Source organism: Aethalodelphis obliquidens, unplaced genomic scaffold, assembly GCF_003676395.1.
Source record: "Aethalodelphis obliquidens isolate GAN/ISIS:26980383/991018 unplaced genomic scaffold, ASM367639v1 scaffold11, whole genome shotgun sequence".
NCBI lineage: Eukaryota > Metazoa > Chordata > Mammalia > Artiodactyla > Delphinidae > Aethalodelphis > Aethalodelphis obliquidens.
Genome location: NW_020837955.1, coordinates 14,799,856 through 14,822,889, shown reverse-complemented (window position 1 = coordinate 14,822,889; position 23,034 = coordinate 14,799,856). Strand labels below are relative to the sequence as shown.

The following is a 23,034-nucleotide window of genomic DNA, read 5'->3' as shown; positions in this document are numbered from 1 at the left end:
GCGCTCCCGGGACAGGGCTCCGCTCCCTAAGTGCCTGGGCCTCCTTCCCCAACCCGGATCTAAATGGTGCCGCACCCCTGGGTCCAGGGGCCCTGGGAGACGGGAAAGAAGCGGGGTCTGAGGGTCGGGGCTCACTTGGCCGCGGGAGTGGGGGCCGCAGGCAGCCAGGCTTGGAGCTGGTGCCCCCCAGGAAAGGGAGCAGCGCCCGGGCTGCTGGGGACTACGACACGGCGGAAGATGTATGCACCACGTATTACTCGTCTTACAGTAACCAGGAAATACCCACCACTTTATGGTGCTCACCGGCCTTTTTCTTCCCCCTCCTGCCCAAACCGGATCATAATCCTGGCGTGGGGACCGCCTTGATAAACTTGGGGTGAAGAGCACTTTACACGTGTACAGGCACTCAGCCACACGCACCCGCTTGCGAGGCCTTTCTTGTAACTTTCTCTTCACCCTCTTCTGGCCCCTAGATGAGGCTCCCATTCCGGTGGTCTCTAACTAGGCGGCTTCTGACTGTGAGGGGTCTTGAGTTTCCCAGTCCTCTTGTCTGGCTGGGAACACTCCCTTTTGCATTTGGCCTAAAATTGATTGGCTGTTTATTTAATTGGCATTTTCCACATCAAAGCTTGGATGTTACCGACTCCTCTAGTGACTTTCACTTAGGGATGCAAGTCGGTGGCTTTCTGAAAGGTAGATCTGAGCAGGGCAGTAAAGTCATGTAAATTAGAGGGTGCTTGTGAGTAGTTGTGTTTTTAGACCTTAACTAATTAATGATACGATTTTGCACGAGAGGTTGTGTGGTACTAAATCTGCAAGTCTCCTGTCATTCCTGACAGGTGAGAAAATGAAGCAACCAGACTTCTTTTCTCTAGTCGGTAGGTTAGCTGGGCTCTTATTTTAGCTAACAACAGTTCTAAACTTTTGGCGTTTGTACCTTCAGTCACAGCCAGAAACTTCTTACCTGTATATTTTTTAAGGGACACAATCCTGAGCTGGTGACATGTTTTTGTGCTGTATTTGTGACTTTTCACCTTAAGATAATTTTGTTCACTGGTTAAACAGTTAAAAACATTTTCTTGTTGTTTTTTCCGTCAAGTAACTTGTCTCAAAGTGTAAGAAGTGTTCATTTCCAATGGGCATTCTTTTAGCCAGTGGTTACTAATATTTTTCCAATTTTTTGAATACTTAAGGAAAGTTGCTGTGTAAAACTCAGAATTGTCTCAAGTATAGTTCCACCATACAGGCATATAAGCTTAAGAGTAGTATTTTACTTTTTTATCTCGTGTTTTATATAAACTGCTGTAATAGGGAAAAGTACGTATTAATTAAAATTTCACAAATTGGAGGTGAATAAAAAGGTCTTAGATTAATTTACAGATTTAAAATGTAAACGCCAATTTCATTGAAATTTTATTGCCAGGAACGTTAAAAAATTTTTTATACATCTTTATGGAGTGTAATTGCTTTACCATAGTGTGTTAGTTTCTGCTTTAACATTTAAATTTTTGAAGCCAGAAATTGAATATGAAATATTGGATAAAAGGTTTTTGAGAGAATATGACACGTATGAGAGAATTGTTGGACAAAAAAATTTAGAATCCATTTTATTTCAGTCATGTTTACATTGAACTGCTCTCACTTGGTTACCTATTATTTTAAAAATTATAGGAAGAATAGCATTAAGATATAACTAAAAAATTTGTCATTCATATATTTTTTGGCTGTTAGCCAAAATATTTTATTTCTTACAAGTTTCTTGAAAATATTTCTTGAAAACTAGGCATTCACCTCAAGCAGATAATAATACTGAAAAGGCTATGGTCAAGTGAATTTTTTTTCCACCAAGAAGGCAGAAGTAGCTAATGAAGACAGAATGATACTGAAGGAGGAGAAAAATTGTCAAGGGAAGGTTGCTGAGTAAGTGTTTAATAAATACTTATAGAATTGGATTATTAATTAAAGAACAATCTTTAGAAGTTAAAGTTTGCCCTTTAGATTAACTTTTTATGAAGACAGTTTCCAGATAGAAATAATAGCTAATAGGGCTTTTGTAGCAATATGTGGTAGGCACTGTTCTAAGTACTTTATATGTATTAACTCATATTTTAAACATACATTGATAATCTTGTGAGTGGTCTTATGTCCTTTGAATGGATGAGGAAACGGATGCCAGAGAAGTTAAGTAACTTGCCTGGGACCACACAACCAGTACAGGTAGAGGTAGGATTTGAACTCAGGCAAACTGAATTATAGTCTTCTACGCTCTCATAGGATATGCTCTACGGCCTTTTATCCTAAAAATAGGATAGTAATACACTTGGCATTAAATTGAATAATTCTCTGTATTGATAGTATTTTTAAGTGCTTAAATGTTTGGGTAAGTTTAGCTCCATAGTGGGTTGTTACTGAAGGTGTGTTTGGGTTAGCATTAAAGAGGGACAGGGCTGCAGTGGGCATGTGACCCTTGCAGTCGCTTAATGTGTGTAAGACATAAAGACTGCTTGGTTTAATGCTCTGCTGTCACCATTTGAAATTCTGAATACTTTCTGCATTTTCATTTTGTGCTGGGCCTCACAAATTCTATAGCTGGTCCTAAGAAGGAGCAGCTGACTACTTCATGCAGTTCCAGAAAGCCCTTGATTTCTCTTACTTTACCTACTGAATTAGGATTCAGCTGACCATTTGACTCATATGGCATTTTTTATGTGCTTATTTATCCAACGCTCTTAATATTCTCAGAAGAATAATGAGAAGGGAATGTGCTGCTGACTTCTAGAGTATATACACATGTAGAATATATAAAAATGGGTTCCTTTCAGTTTTTAAAAGTTGAATCATATATGAATTACGCAACATACTGGTTTTGGTTTTTTTAAAATTAATTAATTAATTTTTGGCTGCGTTGGGTCTTCGTTGCTGCGCACGGGCTTTCTCTGGTTGCGGTGAGCGGGGGCTACTGTTGGTTGTGGTGCGCGGGCTTCTCACTGCGGTGGCTTCTCTTGTTGCAGAACACGGGCTCTAGGCGCATGGGCTTCAGTAGTTGTGGCACACAGGCTCAGTAGTTGTGGTTCGCAGGCTCAGTAGTTGTGGCACATGGGCTTAGTTTCTCCTCAGTAGTGGGATCTTCCTGGACCAGGGCTCGGACCCGTGTCCCCTGCATTGGCAGGTGGATTCTTAACCACTGTGCCACCAGGGAAGTCCCAAATTTACTGTTTTAAATAAAAAAGAACACTTTCATGAAAGACAGGCTCTTAATAGGTGATTGAAGGATCATAAAAAGAACACTTTAGAGTGAGTGAAAGATGTATAGGGTATGGCTTATGCTTATTTGGTTTTCTGACAGTTGGAGCACTTGGAAACATCTAGAGTTAGATTATCATGTCTCCTAAGATTCCAGAGGACTCCATTAAAAGGATTGCAAATTGAGAATCATAGAATTTTAGAACTGGAAAGACTCGAGACCGTTGAATTCAACACACTCATTTTTCTAATGGCCTGAAGAGGCCCAGTGGCTGGCCCAGGGCCACAGAAAGAGTCTGAGCTACCTGATTTCTAGTCGTTTTTTCTACCTGTCTTGAACATATAATTTCCATAGTAATACTATGTAAAAATGTCAGCACCAAAAAACAGTAATCAGTGGCACAGGAATCTTAAAAGCATTTTATGGTTTACACTGGAGCCTTGAATTTTTTTTGGCTTTGTTTCCTCAAGGTCAGAAAATCAAAATTTTTTTTTTCTGCGTCTGTTACATACCAGGCTCTGTGCTTGGCACAGCAACTGGTATTTAATCAGTGCTTGTTGAGTGACTTGAGTAATTAGGGATCTACCAGGAATAAGAATATGCAGTGTTGGAAGCATGATAACCCTACCGTTTAAAGCAGTGAACAAATGCAGACGATTGTTCATTTAAGATGCATAGTCTTGGGGATGCCTGTTGTGATTTACCTAGGTTAAAACCCCATTTCTTTGTGGCCCGTTGTATCTCTGGTAGGTAATGTTGAAAGGACCCGATCTGTGTCTAGGATAGCCTACTCTGAACCTTTGCCATAAGCACTATTACACTACGGGCTAAAAAAAAGATGTTTTGTTTGCTTTACTTAGGCAATGAAGCCTTTAGTCTTTGTCTCTGTCGGGAGTATGGCACTAGTAAAACAGATGTGAAGATTTATAAAGAGGATAAGCTGTTAGCTACAAGTGAATTTGTGAGTGCTTTAATATGGATCTAGTTTTAGGAAGTGTCATAATTCATTGTCCTATTTTCAGCTGTACTCTATGGTAGGCTAAAAGTTTATTTAGGTACAAAGCTATTTTGAGAGGGAGAGAGCAGTTATCTCAAGAGACTATCCAAAAATACACTGATAATTTATATGTATTAGAATTCTGATGTATGTGTTTTAAATAATTAAAAGACATTGAAATTATGATTTCTGAAATATTTTTCTGAACTGGAATTTGCTTTCTCAGATATGTATTTTAAAGTAAGCATATATCTTTCCCCTCATCCCATAAAAATGATGGCATTTGGGTGCTTAGTCTGAGCCCTCAGTCCTTTGCCTGTCTACATAAATTCTGATTTCTTTATTGGGATTTTACACGAGAAATTCAGTAACATTATCTCCTGAAGTGTTCCTTCTGAGAAAAAGTAATTCACGATCTCTATCAAGGAGGGAAACTTCCTCACCTACACTTACCCAGCACATAAATAGTATTTAAATGAGAGATCCAACATTGGTGACTTCTTGAGAATGAAGGTCATTCCTTTTGAGATCAGAGGACAAGGAGCTTCTTAGGAAGGTTTTTTTCCTTAGTGCAGATTAAAGGCTCAAATAGAAAAGTTGTTCAGCATTCAGCACTTCCTTAGGTGCTTTGTACAGCTGTATTTTTCCCATATTCCTTCATTTAGTTTTTGCTCTTCAGTTAATGAAGCTGACTAGGGATTAGCAGAAAATGTAGTCCTAAGCTTGTAAATGTGATACTAATTAGTTAGAATGATCTTGGACAAATTATTTAACATCTCTATTTAGTTTGTTTGAATCTGTAAAATGGGGGAAATAATAGGACTTGTCCTACAGAGCTTTGAGAGATTAAATGTTTATATAAAGACCTTAGAACTATGCCCAGCGCATGGTATGTGCTTGTTAAGTTTTGGCTAATAATGATACTATCCCAAAAGACGGTAAGCACGTGCATGTTAGTGATGGGTCAGTTAAAGTTTGACCTGAGGATTGGAGAAAGGAGGATTTGGGCAGTTCTGAAGGATAAGTAGAAATCGGCCAGGTGGGTAGGAGGAGGGCATTATAGACTTGGGGGAGTGACGTAAGAAACAAGGTGGAGCAGGAAAGGAAAGGAAGACAGTGTTATAAGCCATTTTGGCTGGAGTGGCCAGCGTAGAAGTTGAGTGTAACAGTGAAACTTCTGAGAACTGGAAACGAATGGAACAGTGAAGTGAGGAATGCAGGTAGTCTGAATTGGCCTCCTGTCCTTTGGCTGCTTCCCAGGGAGGCCTCATGGAAGGAGCCACCCCCATGCTCAGGGATCTCCTGATCCACTGCTGTGCCTGTTTGATTTGTATTCTCCCCTTCTTCTGGTTACACTCTGCAGGTAAGTTATAAAATTCCATCTTTCTCCGTGTCATTGGCAACTAAGAGTTTTTCCGAGGAAAGTATCTAAAAAGAGCTTGCTAGGACGTTGTGGAATGTTTTGAAAGCAAATTAGACTAGCCTTTCAGACAAGGGTGGAGGGAAGAGCCTTACCTGTTGCTGTCTTCCCACTGAGTTGGGGGAGCCCAGGGACTTTCCTGGCAGCTTAGGGAAAGGAAAGGCTTTTCTCCTTAAAAAGTTTCTTCCATTTGGTATTTTCTAATTTCATGATATTTTAAGACACGTTTTCTCTCTTGAAAAAGAACTCTTCCCTTGACGTTGTCTTGGGAACACTTATTCTCAGGGATAAATAAGAACTATAATGAAAAATAAACATTTTTTTTTTTTTGTGGTACGCGGGCCTCTCACTGTTGTGGCCTCTCCTGTTGCGGAGCACAGGCTCTGGACGCGCAGGCTCAGCAGCCATGGCTCACGGTCCCAGCCGCTCCGCGGCATGTGGGATCTTCCCGGACCGGGGCACGAATCCGTGTCCCCTGTATCGGCAGGTGGACTCTCAACCACTGCACCACCAGGGAAGCCCCAAAAGTAAACATTTTAAGTTCATGAAATCTGATTGTGGTCTGCATAAGGAGCAATAGAAAAGAAAAGAAAAACAGTTTTAGCCTTAATATTCACCCTAATCTGTCTGTATTTGTGTATATATATGTTTGTGTCTATGTTACATATATATATATATATATATTTTTTTTTCTTTCTAATCCCTATTTCAGTCCTCTTCCCAGAAGGAATCCTAGGCTAAAGAATGGTACACACACACACACACACACACACAAAAGAATGGTACACATTTTGTTATAGTATAGTTTGCATCATGTTGTCAGATTTTTACTGCCCCATCAAGTTTTCATGAATGTTTAAAATGAGTGACTTCAGAACGTGTAGTTTAACGCATACTGTGACCCTTAAATTATTTTAGTCCTGTGTTTCAGTATGTATGAAATAAATGAATGCTCTGTTTTAACAAGTATTTATGTTCAAGTTTTTGTCTGTTTTTAAAGGAATATGAGTATTAGGATTTATAGAGAAAGTGTTTTTGTGTTTATTTTCACGAGTTACATTTATAAAAATTCTGCAGAATAGGTCCTTTCTTTCAGTGTGGTAATCCTAAATGGATGCATTTGGTTACCTCGCCTTCCTTATTTCTCTCAAAGGATACTATCTCAGTCAGTGCACATACTTCAAACTTATTTCACTAAGTTGCTAATAAACTTTCATTTCAGCATTTCTTCAGTGTTTTTTCATCATATTCAATACTTTTTGTGTACATGATACTATGCCAAGAGCTTTCTACTCAGTGAACAGGTTTCAATTCTAATACCAGCCCTGTTCAGTGGATAGTGATTGGTTTAGAGAACCGTTTTGAGAATTCTTACGTTATATCCCTGTGCAGAAAGGAGTACCTTGATTGATTAGTGCAGTGTAACCTTGAACATTGGATGGAAGAGTGGTGGCATACGTATATTTGTCAACCCCCTAAAGTGACAAGAGTAGTTATGAATGGGTATCTATGTATAACATTCAGACCTTTGATTGGTTCCTTCATACATGAAGGTTATCTACAGTTGTTTTTCTGAATTCACTTGAAACAGCTTATGATTTTCTATATTGTTATTCATCCTGACCCTTCTCTGCCAAAGCAGAATTAATCATTTTTATTGTTGCTACAATAGCTCTTTTTACCTTAATTATAATACTTATTTCTTCATTGTTAATCATTTACTTGTCTGGCTCCACTATGGATTGTGAACTACTTAAAGGAAAGGACAGTATGTTATTTATCTTTATAACCTTAACACCTAATGCTGTGCATGGTACATGTCTCATGTATTCAAAAAGTCAGGTAGTTTTTTATTTCCTTGATGAGGTACCTGGATAATGTCTTATGAACAATGAGATGTTTATTAGGTTTGAAGGTGAGGTGATTAGATCTAAGTCCTACTATGGTGGTGGTATGAATCAAAAGAGGCAGATGCTTTGGATAAGAGTAGAGAAGTCAGTGTTTTTTGGAATGCGGGGGGCTTGGGGTTTGAGTCGCCATGACTGAGAGGATTGTACCATTAGAATAACAAAGTTTGGGGGGTTAGGTTTGGGTGGGATGAGTTTGGTTTTGGAGATGCTGGATTTTGATGGAAAATGTTTATTCATTTTATATGGAAGACTGGAGGTAATGTTTGGTAGTTGGGCTAGTTGGATAGGTTCCTCTGTTACGTGCTCCACAGCACCCTACGTTATTATAATTGCTTGTTCAGTGTCCATATTTCCCTTTAGGCTCTAAGCTCCAGTGTGTCAGGGAATGTGTCTTGTTCAAAGCTGTATCCTCAGCAAACACAATTATTGGCGCATGGTAGGCACTCAGTAAATAATTGTTCACTGATTTAATTTCTGCACTGTTAGTTGACTTAAGCTGCAACTGTTGTCTTTAATTTGTATTACTAATTAGGAATACTAGTTTTAAAATTACTCAGGTAACTGCTTTTCATAGAATCATTGGAATTTTAGACTTGAGGAGATCTTAGAAATCTTTGGCACTTGCCCCCTGTTGGACCCTGGAAAGGTGACGTCACCTACCCAAAGTCATCAGACCACACTCCAGGTTTAGCTACATATAGTATTCATTGATGGGTAAAGCCATAATATTTATTCAAGGAAATTTGCATGCAGTACCTGTCTTTCAGGCTGATAAAGGGAAACATAGAATGATGACTTGAATGGGCTGTGGAGATTTCATAGTATGGCTTTTTCTTCCGCTTGTTTAGTCATTTCTCTCCTCTCTAGTACTTTGATCAATGGCTGTGGGGAAAAAAGGAGATGAAATTTTATTTGTGCTTGCTGACAGCATTAGGTTTTTGGAGTTTCTAGTGATTAACATGAGGTTCTGGATAAGCTATTGATTTTGTTTCCTCCTTCCTTGTCCACGTTAGCATGGTGAATCATGTTGGTTTTAGGTTCATCGTTATTTGATAGTGTAAATATTAATTATAAACATGTTCTTATAGGTTATTGGGTTTTGTTTAAACAGTATCTTCTGTAAAACAAAGTTTGGAAAACGTGAATCTGCTTGAGACCGCAATCAGAGGATATAATTTTAAAATTCACTGAATTTCTTTTTTTTTTTTTTTTTTGTGGTACGCAGGCCTCTCACTGTTGTGGCCTCTTCTGTTGCGGAGCACAGGCTCCGGACGTGCAGGCTCAGCGGCCATGGCTCATGGGCCCAGCTGCTCCGCGGCATATGGGATCTTCCCGGACCAGGGCACGAACCCGTGTCCCCTGCATCGGCAGGCGGGCTCTCAACCACTGCGCCACCAGGGAAGCCCCGAATTTCATTTTTAATGTGTAGACATTGACCATCCTTTTGAAACAAGCTTCCAGCATTGTATTTTAGAGCTTCCCAAACTGAGATAGTACATTTCTATTTGGAACAAATAACAAATATTCCCTTAATTTGAATTAGATTTTTAAAAAACATATTCTTACTTGCTTTTTTTTTGGTTTCAGTATCAAGATGAAGAGGAAGTTGTCTTATGGATGAATACTGTTGGGCCCTACCATAATCGCCAAGAGACATACAAGTACTTTTCACTTCCATTCTGTGTGGGGTCAAAAAAAAGCATCAGTCACTACCATGAAACTCTGGGAGAAGCGCTTCAAGGAGTTGAATTGGAATTTAGTGGTCTGGATATTAAATTCAGAGGTACGTAAACCTTAATAGTCCTTATGATAAAAGTTAGATCGTAGACTGGGGTTTCTCAACTTTGGCACTGTTGACATTGGGGCCAGATAATTATTTTTTTTTGTGGGGGCTGTCCTGTACAGGGTGGGACATTTAGCAGAGTCCCTGGCCCGCACCCACTAGATGCCAGTAGCACTCTCCAGTGGTGACAACTGAAAAGTCTGTAAACATTGCTACTTGCCCTTGGTTGAGAACCACTACTCTAGACCCTAAAATGTGTTTTAATCTCTAAGTTAAGTGTATTACGTGTAGAAAAGTATATTAGTAACTAACAAAGATTTATTTTGAATATTTATAAAATAATAAAATAAATGATTGTTCATAAAATTACATTTCCTTAACATATTTATTTCTGAAAAGTGTTTTCTAGTAAATCCTTTAAGGATTGGACATAATGTGGTCAGGGAAAGCCTTCATAGATTCCTAATGAGGTAATTTCCAGAGGAGTGGGGATGTAATGGGCTATATGGATACTTAAAAATTATGTGTAAAGCCTCAAATTCAAACTTGTACCATTGGCTCAATGTATTAATCAGTGTTGTATTAATTTATCTTCAGTACCTGTTAGATTGTGTGGTTTAAAATTTTAAGTCAAGGACTTGTTAAAATTGGAAAAATATCCTCCTTATCTATTTATTATGCAGGTATCTTCTTTGTTATCAGTTCCTGTGAGTGTGTTTAGATTTTTTATTTTTCTCTGTGAAGTTTGTCAGAGTGTGTATTTCCTGCATGGACATTTTTAACCTGGTAAGCAGAAGCTTGAGTAATTGAAGTTTTGGAGGATCTTTGATTAGGTGTCTTGATTTTTTTTTTTTGCTGTACGCAGGCCTCTTACTGTTGTGGCCTCTCCCGTTGCGGAGCACAGGCTCCGGACGCGCAGGCTCAGCGGCCATGGCTCACGGCCCAGCCGCTCCGCAGCATGTGGGATCTTCCCGGACCGGGGCACAAACCGGTGTCCCCTGCATTGGCAGGCGGACTCTCAACCACTGCGCCACCTGGGAAGCCCCAGGTGTCTTGATTTTTGAATAGAGCATGGATCTTATAATCAGAAGCTTTGAATTTCAATTCTATTTCTTTTACTCTATTGATTTTAGTAAAGTTGTTTACTCTAATTTTGACTTCATTGTCTACATGTATAAAATGAATAGTAACTGACCTCTGATATTTTTAGGCTTTTGGGAGGAGAATGTGAAATGAGATATTTTAAAGATAATATTTTGAAGATAATGTTTAGTTTTGATTTGTTAAATTCTATTCTTGTTTTTAGGATTTTTTTTCTTACTGTTGTTGAAAATAGGTATACATATTTACATTTTTTTCCCATGTATTATTTCTTGGGGCTTAATTATAAAATTAAGTTGTAAATTTAAACCACAGTGGCATGGCTTATAACTTCATGAATTATTGTAAACATGCCCTGAGGCTTGTTTTAATTTAATGAGGTAATTTAAATATTTAATTACAGGTAAGGAGAAAAGTTAGACTAGAGTATGTGATCTTTGGGAACCTCAATACTACATTTATTCACATACTCTCTCCTTTTCCATATTTGGTACACATTTCTAGTTTATTAAAAAGGAACCAGAGAGAAAACAGGCAAAAACCCCAAGTCCTACTTTGCTGCTATGGACAGATTTCATCACTTGTTGCAATCCTCACTCTTATTTACTAAAGAAGAGTACTCATTCAGCTATCTTAACCATTCTTTTATTAGTTTCTTGAGGCTGAGATGGAAAGATTATTTAGATAGAGGGGTATGGTTTTCATGGGCTATAAAAGTGGGATTTATTTTCCTTTCAGACTAAACACCTTTAGATGAAAAGAATCAGAACTGGCCAGATGTTACTCCCTAAGAGTCGGCGGTTCCTTGGAGTCTTGTCAACTCTACACTCCATCATGGATATGCTGCTAAAGAAGCTGCCACGTTAAGTGGTCCAGATGCAATAGTAAATGCTGATTAGATTTCTCTTTCTGTTGTAGACCCTTGATTACCCCGTTCAAAGATAAAGTTGATTGTGCTTTGAAAAGTGTTTTGTGAGGTTTCCTGGTTGTTCTTTATAGTATCGTAAAATTTTAAAGGTGGGATGCACCTTAGCGATTGTGTCATCTGATTTCCTGTTAGGGAGGCCGAAAGATGAGTTACCCAAGGCGTATCACAGCATACTAATGCTGTGTGGAAACTTGAACCCTCTGTCCCTGTGTAAACTGTAGAAATATTTATATTGTTAATCTTTCATCCCTTAAGTATTTGATTTTTAAAGGTTCTTCTGAAGGCATATTCAAGTAAGAAAATAAAATTTTGGAAATATTGTGAAACTAGGAAAAACTATACATATACATACGCACTTAAATATGTGCATACACACAAACGCACAACTTTTTTTTTTTTTAACCTAGTGGATTCTGTCAGGCTAAATGGATTAGTATGGTTTTGTAAAATGAAAGTCACTAAATAGACTATTATAGGGAACTAGCAATAGTTTAGAGTCTAATGTAGGATGCCTCAAAAGCTCCCTTTTGAGGTTTTATGCACAACTTTGTTTTTTTCTTCCTAAATGTTTTTATACTATCGCTAGACAAAATGCTGCATTGAGAACATTTAGACAAAATTAAATGAAAAGGGCAAACTTAAATTGGATATCTTTCAACCAGACCTGAAATCATTACCCTATAATTTTCAAGGGTACCCCCTAGAATATTGCCATTGTGGAGTGGAAAGAACACGTGTTTTAGAGTCAGAGAGACTGGATGCATCTCAGCTCTGCCTCTGCCTACCTATGTAGTCCTGGACAAAGTATTCAGTCTCTTTGATCTCATTGTCCTCATCTATGAAATGAGGGAAATAATATCCACTTGGTAGAATTGTCATGTTTAAATGAGATCGTGCATGTACATCATTTATCAAAGTTCCTGATAGTTTACATTCAAGAAATGGTTATTGTTATGAATACTAATAGCACATAGTGTGTGTCTGTGCTTCCAACTTGATTTTTGTATTAGCAATTATGAAATGTTAAATTAGTTTATTGAGTGTAGGATTTGATTTATCCTCAAGCTGCTGCACTAGCCTGCTGGGTAATTTAGTTACTTCCACTGGGGCAGGGACAGTTGCATTCTTGTTCACTGTTGCATCCTTAGCTATTAAGACATGGTGAGCTCTTAATAAATTGTCTAGCACCTAGTTTGTGCCTACTTGTTCTTTATTATAATTGGTTCATTATGATCGTTAGGTGATCTGGAATAGTAATTCCTAAGCAGGGGAGGTCACCACCCAGTCCCTTCCATCTCATTTGAGAATTCTTGCAGTATAATGAAGGATATTAATTGTTGAAAAGTTGACTTCTAGAGGATTCCTTCCTCCCATTTATTTTATTGATCTTCCCTTGAATTTTCTCTTCCTTGAGTATTCCAACTTAACAGAGGGGTGAAATTATTTTGTTAGTATTTCTTCTACTTCTCTAGAGTGAAATGGTAAGTTGAGAGTACTGCAGTTATGTAGATATGCCAAGGGCTGCTTAGAGCCATATGTATTTCTAGTTCAGTGATTCTCAGTCTCGTCTGTTTTCATCCTCGAAATAAGCTTATGGAGGTGTATTATACCTATTTTTCAGATGAGGAAGTTGGGGCCCAGAGGCTAAGTAACCTTGTCTAAGGATTCACAGATGGAAAGTGGCGGAGTGAGGATTTGAACCCAGGCAGCCTAGCGTTAAGAGTTTGAGCTTTTAACTACTATGCGGTATTTCCCTCCAGATATCTGGCTGGGTAGTTAAGCTTGATTGCCAAAGGGTGGGGAAAGGGCTTGGGAGGTGGCAGTTCTTTTCATTCAGCCCGAATGAAGATTTTTGCTTAAGGTGAACCCCACCCTGTTTCCAGTCCCTGGATTCTACTATTCCTGCTCTTCCTGATTCTGGAGCCTCTCCGCTGAAGTTCTCTAGGGGAACGTGCCTCTGGTCTGCAGCAGGGAAGTTGAGGAGATTATTCATCTAGCTGTGTGATGGGTGCAGGAGGGGACCTAGGCATCCAACCCCTCCATAAACATATTTTTATACAGTTCCCCTGTGTGTTCAGCCCTACATCTATCTCTCCTCTACCTTTCAACTTCTGTGGTGCCTCCAAGTTCTGAGTGTCTCCTGTGTTCTGTGACAACAATCCTGTTGTCCCTTCTGTTACGGTTTCCTCTGCCTTATTAGTCATTCACCGTCTTCCATTTCCCCAACATTGATTGAAATCTTTTCTCACTGTCTTCTCCTCTTTTTGTCCTTGTGTGCCTACATCCTTTTTATTCCTTTATTGACATTTTAATGGAGTTTCAGGAGGTAAAAGACACTTGTGGTTAATCTGCCTTGTTTAATCGGAAGTCTGGGAACCTGATGCAGTATTTTGTCCTATTGGTTTCAACTGAAGTGTTTTAGCTGGACCAAATAATTTGAATCTTGTATTGAATCTTGACTCTAGATATTTTGAATTCTTGGTATTAGCAATTTTTTAAACTTTGTGCTAACTGCAAATTTGATAAGCATGCTCTTTTTATAAGTTCTTATTTAAACCATTGCTAACATTGTTCTTTTCAGATTGACATCTGCCTTTTTTTTGTTTTCTTTTCAGATTGACATCTGTCTTTTGTTATGTATATATATTTTTTCTGATTTTAACAGTGATATAGGATCAATGTACAAAATTTAGAAACTACAGAGAAGTGTAAAGAATATAAAAATCACCTGGATATAAATACCAGTAACAGTTTCTTCTTTCTTTCTGACCATCTTTACATTCATCCACATTATTTAAAATGTTTAAATATTGGGTTCATGTTCCATATATGATTTTTTAAAATGTATTTAATGAACACTTGTATAGTGTTTATTATGTACCAGATACCATTCTAAGCACTTGCTGGCTCGTTTAATAAGTTATGTATAAATTAGTTTTTACTCTTCTTTTTTTTCCACAACATCTTATCAGCTTGTCCTCATATTGTTAATTACTCTGTTTAAAATATATTTATATAGTATTCTATAACTTGATATTGTAATTTCTCCCCATTTCCCAATGACAAGATATTCATTGTTTTCTTCTTTCTTCCTTTTCTTCCTTGCTTTTGCTTTTTTTTTCTGTTAGAAATAAGAATGCATTTAGCTATACTAGCACATAAGTATTTTAATGCATCTATGAATGTTTCATTAGGTTAAATTGTTAGAAGTAGAATTACTGAATCAAAGGGTATAATCATTTTTAAGGCAGTTCTTGATACGTGTTGCCAAATAGCCATCTAGAAAAAAAATTGTACAGTTTATACTGCCAGCCAGTTTGGTCAGTTAATCAATATTGGTTTATGTAGATGGTTGATTAATTAATGGTGAATATGCCAGTTTTTCCAGTCCTGTAAAAAGTTCATTCAGCAGTTTTGAGAGCTTACTGTATTCCAGAGCCCTGTGGAAGACTCTGGGTATACAGAGTTGAACCAGAAGCTCTGGTGTCAGGGGTCTGTGGACCTCTGGAATTGTACACTTAATTTTGAGTGATTGTGCATTTTGGGAGGGCAAGGGAGATATCACTTCCATTGGATTCTCAAAGGGGTGTGTGGCTCAAGAAAACTTAACACTGTGAATATACTGGCACTTTTCATCCTTAAAACAACTCTGGGAAGGAGATAGCATAGATGTTATCTGTTTTACAGTTGAGAGACCTGAGGTTCTCAGAGGTTAAGTGACTTGCTTTTATTCACAGAGCTAGTAAGTAGTGGAACCCAGACTAAAACCCAAGTTTCTGCCCATTTCTCTGTAGTTTGTCTATAGTGACTTCATGAGAAACTTTGCTAAGTGCTGCTGAATTTGAGGTAGAGTATTTCTGATTTTCCAGTTCAGTAATGCTGTTAAAAGAGAAACTAAACAAAGTAAGGCATGATATGTTCTTAGAGAACTCATGAATAATTGTCACATTCTTTTTTCAATGCTTTCACTGTCTATTCAGTTGTTAGTCTGGAGTGTTGTTGAGAATTGATGACAGACTTATTGGCATGTTGTTTCCAGAATCTACCCTTGCTTTCTGTTTGAAAAATCAGTATTGACATTTGCCACTTTATAACTTTGGTTTTCTTCTTCTTTCCCTCATAAAAAGTATTTGCACTGGTAAGATATTAATTGCATCCCCTTCAGGATTCATAGGTGTGTATTTCCTGTGAGAAGGGTATGCCCTATTGTAATTTTAAAGTAGTGATTTGTGGTAATAGATTTTCAGATTGTTTTCCAGTCATGTAGAATGCTGAGTGGTGATTTGGTATACTCAGGCACTTACATTCGTTATCTTCAAAGCGGCTCCCTCCTGAGAGAAGTGCTTGAGCAACCAGGCTCTTTAATTATTTGTGATGTTTGTATTTGCTTACATGCCTGCAAGAGGAATTTCATTAAAATATGACCAACCCAGGCCCTTATTATAGCCTTCCATAATGATGTTTTCTCTTTTACCACAACATTTCTTTTCTAGGTTTTGTATTAGTGAAAGATATTCTTCAAGACTTCTTTGTCGATCCTTCTGAGATACTCAGCTCAAAAATTTCATTTGTTTATATTGGCATTTTGTCCTTACACACAGACACACACACCATTCACACACAGATGCATGTATATGTGCATACTCCGATGTACTTAGTGACTTCCTTTGCCAAATAAATGGAAAATTATGCTCTTAAAATTTGTTAAAATATTTTATTTGTTTAATGCCTGCTCTGTGCAGCGTACTGAAACAGGCATAGCTGGAGCCAAAAAGTTTATGATCAGTTATAGACATAGCTCTCAAGACCTAATGGTCTTTTTGAGGAGCTAAGATACTGGTGTGAGGTTGTGCACGGTGTAGGCCTAGGTGCCATAGGAGATATGGAGAGAAAGCCATGGGACTTCAGTGAAGGGGGCAGGCTGTGTGGTGAGAGGAGTGAGGGTTGGGGAATCAGGGATTACTCTGGGGGACAGGGTAAGGCATGGGAAAGATTTTAGGATGGACATGTGAGGTGGGGTTTACTGCACAAACAACAAATCCAGCGGCCAAGGGAGCACAAGGTGTGTGCGAACTGCAGGTGGCTGAGTCTGGTTAGAGTATAGGGAGAGAGGATGGTGGAGAGTGGGGAAAGAGAGAGTTGAACTAAAGTTCAGACTGTAAGGAACGGGTAAATGTCATATTGCATATCTCAGAACTTCATACAGGAAACTGCTGTATTATTAATGACAGTTATCAGTGAATGTCTGATTGTGACAGCAAGGAGTTTGGTGGCTTCGCAGAGGTAGCTGTGAGTTCTCCCACGCCACCGTGGCCATTCGTTGCTGCTCAACCTGGACCTTCCTTTGGTTCTTGCTCTCTCCTCTGTAGCTATAATTTCCTGTTGCCAGTTCTCCTAGCTCCTGCTGTAGGCATCCTTTGTAGTAATCTCTCTCTTAACTCTCCCTGCCTTCTCCTCTGCTCAGCCTCAGTTTTTGCCATTATGAAAACCCTAAATTTCTTGCTGCCTAAAAATGGCCTGGGTAGAAAGAAAATATGTGTGGAAGCCATTGTTGTTGGATACAAAGCAGTTTTCTTCTCCCACTGGGATAGAGAATTTCCCTGTCCCTCTTTCATGGGACTTCAGTGTTTCCTGCCATCTTTGGTTTTGTAGTTTTGGGGTGTCCACTCTGGGCTGAGCAATAATAAGCTATTCTCTCTGTTGAGAACTGGGGAAACATGGTGGTGGTGTCTGGAGTTATACGTCAGATTGTTATTTCTCGTAGAAACAACATTATAGATGGCTTTTAATTATAGTTTGGCTGCAATTTATATTTAAGTTGTTTTAATGAACATTTGGGAAATTTAACATTGTTTCTTGGAGGAAGTTGTATTTCATGTTTTAAATAACCAGTATTATAGTACAGGAGAACTTAAGCATCTGTGCTTTTCGTTGTTGTGGTTAAGATTGATTTCTCTTTTTTTTTTCCTAGTTGCTTAAGTAACATACAAAAACAGTTCAGTCCTTTTGATGGACATCTAGAGTGCTTTTCAGATTTTGCTTTGTTTTATTTAGAAACTAATGATCCTAAGCACATTTTTGAAAGGTTTATAAGTTAGAGACCATCTGAATATTATTTTCAGATAGGAGTATTTTTAAAAGCAGTCAAGAGTGGAAATGACTCATCTCCAGGGAACTTTTGGGTAATTTATAAACAGTGATGCCTGCTAGATAGAGGTTTGCCTTTTAATCTTCTGAATTATGAAGAGTCACTGGGATTCCTCATAGAATCTGTGGCCTCCAGTGACTTGCACTTCCAAGAATGTTCAAATGAATATTTATCTCAGAGATCTCATAACTAGAAATTGTTAGCTCTATTTAAGATCATATTCTTGGGTTTTTGTATGAAGTGAAAACTTTCCTATGTGTTTTAAGCTTTTTCATTTGTTTTTAAATCAGTTTATTCATTTTAAAGTTACTTTGTAAATGTTCTGTATAATTTTCTTTATATAAGAGATGCTTTCTTCACTTAGTGAGATAATCTTTGAAAGTAAAGATGATTAAAATTCTTTTATTGTGAGCAATCTTAAACATACACAAAAAAGGAAAGAATTGTATACTGAATCCATATATATATATCACCGAGATTCAACTATTATGAGTAGAAATTTTAACTTCAGGAAATGTTGGCTTTTTTGTGTGTTATTCTTCCTGTAACTATTTTGCAAATGAGCGTACTGATTTGCAATTTTTATTTTATGCAGATGATATGATGCCAGCCACTTACTGTGAAATTGACTTAGATAAAGAAAAGAGAGATGCATTTGTGTATGCTATCAAAAATCACTACTGGTACCAGATGTACATAGATGACTTACCAATATGGGGTAAGTATTGTATGTTATTTTTAAAGTTTGGGGAATATTTGCATAATAAGCAAGATTTATGTAATGACTATTCAGGTGATTGTACACTGAATCAATAAATGTGTTTTCACTGTTTTCCACAACATGATTTTAACATCAATTTTATGGTTTCCTGTTACTTGAAGGGTTTTTGACATTGCCAAACTTTACATGAAAATCCCTGAAAATATAACTTTTATACAGTGTAACTTTTCATATTCAAGAGGTCAGAAGGTGCTTTGAAATCCGAAATATTCCCCCTCCCTCCATTTTTCTCACATCTTATTTTGACTTATTTTATCAAATAACAATCAAAGGGACTGAATAGGATCTTAAAGTTATATTCTGGCTTTCTCTCACGTGGGACTGTGGTAGTATGGTTTTTATATATAATAGTCTCCTGAATGACTTGTTTTGCTAGTTCCTATGTTATTTTCCAAAAGTCTATTATGTTTAAAATTTTAAAAACTTTTTTATGTTTTATGTTTTATGTCCTTGTTCATCTGTGTTAATGGAGAGGAACAATGCAGTAGTTAATACCAACTTATTCCTAATCCAAACATTGTTTGTGCTGGGCTTGATTAAATTACTTAATATGCAAAGCAAAGCCAGCTATCACAGCCAGCATGTTTGATCACATTTTTCTCTTAATGGCTTGTTGTTGTTGTTTTTGTTTTTTGGTCTTTGGACACTTGTTCTTATATATAAATAATATATAATTAATATTCTAATTCTTAAAGTTATTAGCAGACTACTGTATTCATGAACAGCAAACTGAAAGACTGAACATATCAGCCCAGAGTTTAATATGGTACTAAGATGGAATTTATAAGAAAGTTAATATCAAGATATAATTGTATGCATCGTCATTACTGTGTTACATGTTAATTAGGTATAAATAGTAAGTAAGCATTTCATGTAAATGACTGTAATTAGTATAACAGACATTTCTGTGATTGGCTCTGAGGGTAGTAGGAAGATATGCTGAATATTCGCTGAAGACTTCTGAGCCTGTAGTTTTAGGAGAACCCACATTAATCTGGGTTTTCTCTTTTTTTGGTGAGAGAGCAGGTCTTTTGCATTGCTTATGCGTTTCATGTCTAGAACCTTAGGTTTTTTCCGTCATTTCTGTGGGCCTCCATAAGCAACATGGCAGCTGTGCTTTCCTGTCTTAACATAAATCTTTTTTAGCTCTGGGTTTCTGCCATGTTTAGGACAGATACTTTTGGATGTCCTAGAATGTCTGAACCATGGGAAACCCTGTCAGAAAAAAATCTTTATCTGGCTTTTCTTGGGATAAAGGTTTCAGAGTCTTTTAAATGTCATTTAGAGAGAATAGTTTCCTATTTGGTATAATTATGTCTCCACCCTCAGAGTTTTCAGAGTAGATGGGTAAATAAACTTCGGTGAAATTAAAATTAGAAGGATTTTATTATCCCTCTACAACCTCAAACAAAGTGAAACTGTATTCCTTGAACTTGTATGAATTAGAACAACTTTGGTTAATAAGCAAATAATTCTTAATAAGAAATGATCATTTTTTTCCCACTAATGCTTTTCATGAGTTGCACTGACCGTAGAGGGAAGGCCCAAGGAGTAACTTTTAGAGCCTAAGGTGCTAATGAATATATAGGCTTGGGTAGGGAACATTGGATAAATAGCTGACAGTATGAGGGCACGAGAGAGAGATCCTCAGGTACTACCTACTCCCTTGTTTGAGTCTTCTCCTTCAGTATCCCAAATTGTGATCAAAATGATCATTTTAACTTTTGCCTCATTACCATTTATTTTCAACTCTCCTTTCATTTTGTTGAATTCCCAGGGATAAGTCCAATGCTTGAGGTATAAAGGGGAGGCGTTTTAAGTTTTGGTACCCACTATACACATATGTGCAGCTTACTAGGAATGGGTTGATCATAGGTTATTAGAGAAAGTACTGGACTAGACCTCTGGAGACCTTGGTTTTAATTTTAGTTTGACCTCGAAACTGAGAACCTTGCCAGATAGTGATATAGTGCTCCCTGAAATTTTGAGATACTAAGGAATATAAACTACACAGTCATGATTATTACAATGAAGGTGATACTAATGACAGAGCATGAACTTTGAGGATCAAATTAGTGATAGGTTATGCTGAGCTGTGCATCACTTTTTTTACCATGGTGTGAAAATAGTTTTGTGTTTGCCAAGTAGTTAACAAAGAGAAGTCCAGCCGGTACCTTTTCATTGTTCTAACCATGAGGAATAATGGTAGTATTGCTTTTTTATAAAAATGTTTTTTAATGAGCTTTTAGCTTCTAATGTATTTTAAATACTAAGTGATATTACATACCTTGTGTGAAGTGTTATTTCTTTTGAAGGTATTGTTGGTGAAGCAGATGAAAATGGGGAAGATTACTATCTTTGGACCTATAAAAAACTTGAAATAGGTTTTAATGGAAATCGAATTGTTGATGTTAATCTGACTAGTGAAGGAAAAGTGAAACTGGTTCCCAATACTAAAATCCAGATGTCATATTCGGTAAGTATTAAAATAATTGTATACAGGAAGCAGTATTTGTCACTTAATATCAACAATTAAGTATGTTTTACAACTTTAGTAATTGAAATTGTAGCTTGAAATGGGATGCAACAGAATATTATTAATGTATGTAAGTAAGCCTCCTAAAAGCAGGGAGGTTTACTTAAGGTCTGTAGTATTAGATACCTGTTATGCATTGGCAGGACCTTCCATTTGCTTCAGCAAACTTTACCATTATAACTGGGCAGTTAGCTAACCCAGCCATGTGTTTTCATGGTTACTTTTTAGATTACATTACTCCTTGTTTCTCTTTCCTTTTTACTGTTGAAGATTAAGAGATGATGCCATGTTGAAAATTTCTGGATGAGTATAGTTTACCATATTTTGCTTTATCAGGTGGAATAAGATACTCCTGCAGAGTAAGAGCTTGTCAGAGCCCCTTGCAACTGTCAAGTTAATTCTGTTAGGATTAAAAGTAGTGGAAAGAAGAGAAATCCGACGTAGGTAGCCTCTCTTTTCAGTAGTTTTTTTCCAGGTAACTGGAATGAATCCATTGCTGGTAGACAGTTTTGAAAGTTTTTCAAGCTTTGGGCATATGTACCTAGGGCAAATAATATTTGCATAACCGTACTTATAAAAAAACATCATTGTAATAAAACTAATGCAATCTAAAGTCAAAGATGTACAGATTCTTATTTTATTTGGTCTGTTTAATTGAGTTGTTATCACATTTATGAGGTCAGAGAATGTAAGTCAGCAACAGTTAATAGTCCTTGAAAACTGAAATGATCCCTCTAAGTCATAAGTTTTGTCAATACACAGAGAGGAAAGTTGGCTAGTTTTTTTAATCATGTATTTCAACTTCTCAAATTGGTAGTAACTTTCTACTATTTCTCTAGTATCTTTTTCTAAGTGTGTAAATCTTTTCAAATTTTGCTCAGAGTTTTTTTTATCAGATTATTGTTTACTGGCTTTGATTTTCAAATGAAGAAAATTTTTTTCAGGTAAAATGGAAAAAGTCAGATGTAAAATTTGAAGATCGATTTGACAAATACCTTGATCCATCCTTTTTTCAACACAGGGTAGGTAAATTGTGTATTTTAAGACGTTCAGTATGTGCTTCAGTCAGTTAAACAATGAGCATCTGCCACGTGTAGGGCACTGTGCTAGGGTTGTGGATCTCAAAGATTTAACGAAGGCTGATTTCAGATGTGAGCTCAGAGTCATAAGAGTGATAGAGAGTTTTAGAGGAGCAGTCAAAAGCTCCCTTCATCATGCCTGGTTTAAACCAATGAAGAGATACACAAGGAAGAATACAGCATATGGGAAGCCAAGATACCACTTTTATTGCTAATGAGGCTAATACTGGAGAATGTGGCTGTAACTGTGGTCAAGTGGGCTTCTTAATATTGAAACTCAGAATTGGAGAAACTTACTACACTCAGACAGTGCTGGACTGTTTCAAGTTTTCCTCCCTGGGTGCCTGTGTGTGTAAAAATTACAGTGTGGAGAAACAGAGCAGAATGTATGCATCCTCTAGGGAGGAATGAATACAAGAGTGGAGTGATACCAGGAGTTTCTGCCAGGGGAAATCCTTCCACATACAAAGAAACACCAAGAATGGAAAGATGCCTCCCACCCCCCCCACCTGCAGGTATACACTGGATCTCAGATCCTTAGTCTAGTGGCATTGCTGCTGGTTTTGTACAGATAGCTTTGGTTATTTTTAGCAAAAAACAGATTTTATTTTGGTTGTTCAACTCCTTCAAGGATGGACCTGAAAAAACTACAAGGTGTAAGGGGATATATCCATTCTTCTGACTTTCTTCCTGACTTGCCTCTTCTATCTTTTGGACTGAAATCCTGAAGTTTATTAGTCACCAATTTTTGAGATGGCTTACAAGTTTTTTTTGTCTCAGAGTTATATCATTGCAGCCAGTTTCCACCTTTAGACTCCACCAGAACCTGTTACTACTTCTAATCTTCCACAGGGTCCTAGGAGAAAAAAATGAAGCTCTTTGAGGTTTAGCCCCTACTGAAAGATTTAGTGCGCTACTCCTGGAGCTGTGATTCCCTCCCCCACCCTCCCAGGGCTTTTCCTCAGATTTAGCGCTCAGGCAGTCCTGAACATGGTAGTCCATTTAAAGATATAGGCACAAATAACTTCAACTTTAAGTAGCATTTGAGAATATGAGGGCTTCCAACTGACATTCCCTACCAGAACACCTAGGTCTACTTGCTTCTAG

General features: G+C 37.5%; 1 protein-coding gene across 1 annotated transcript in view; it reads left to right on the top strand.

Annotated features, from left to right (window-relative positions):
• Positions 1–23,034, top strand: part of TM9SF3 (transmembrane 9 superfamily member 3) — a 76,779-nt gene that overhangs the window by 511 nt on the left and 53,234 nt on the right. Inside the window, exons 2-5 of the mRNA XM_027112159.1 lie at positions 9,159–9,354; positions 18,127–18,249; positions 20,628–20,788; positions 21,793–21,870. Of these exons, the coding sequence (XP_026967960.1) occupies positions 9,159–9,354; positions 18,127–18,249; positions 20,628–20,788; positions 21,793–21,870 (558 nt within the window). The remainder of the gene's footprint in view (positions 1–9,158; positions 9,355–18,126; positions 18,250–20,627; positions 20,789–21,792; positions 21,871–23,034) is intronic.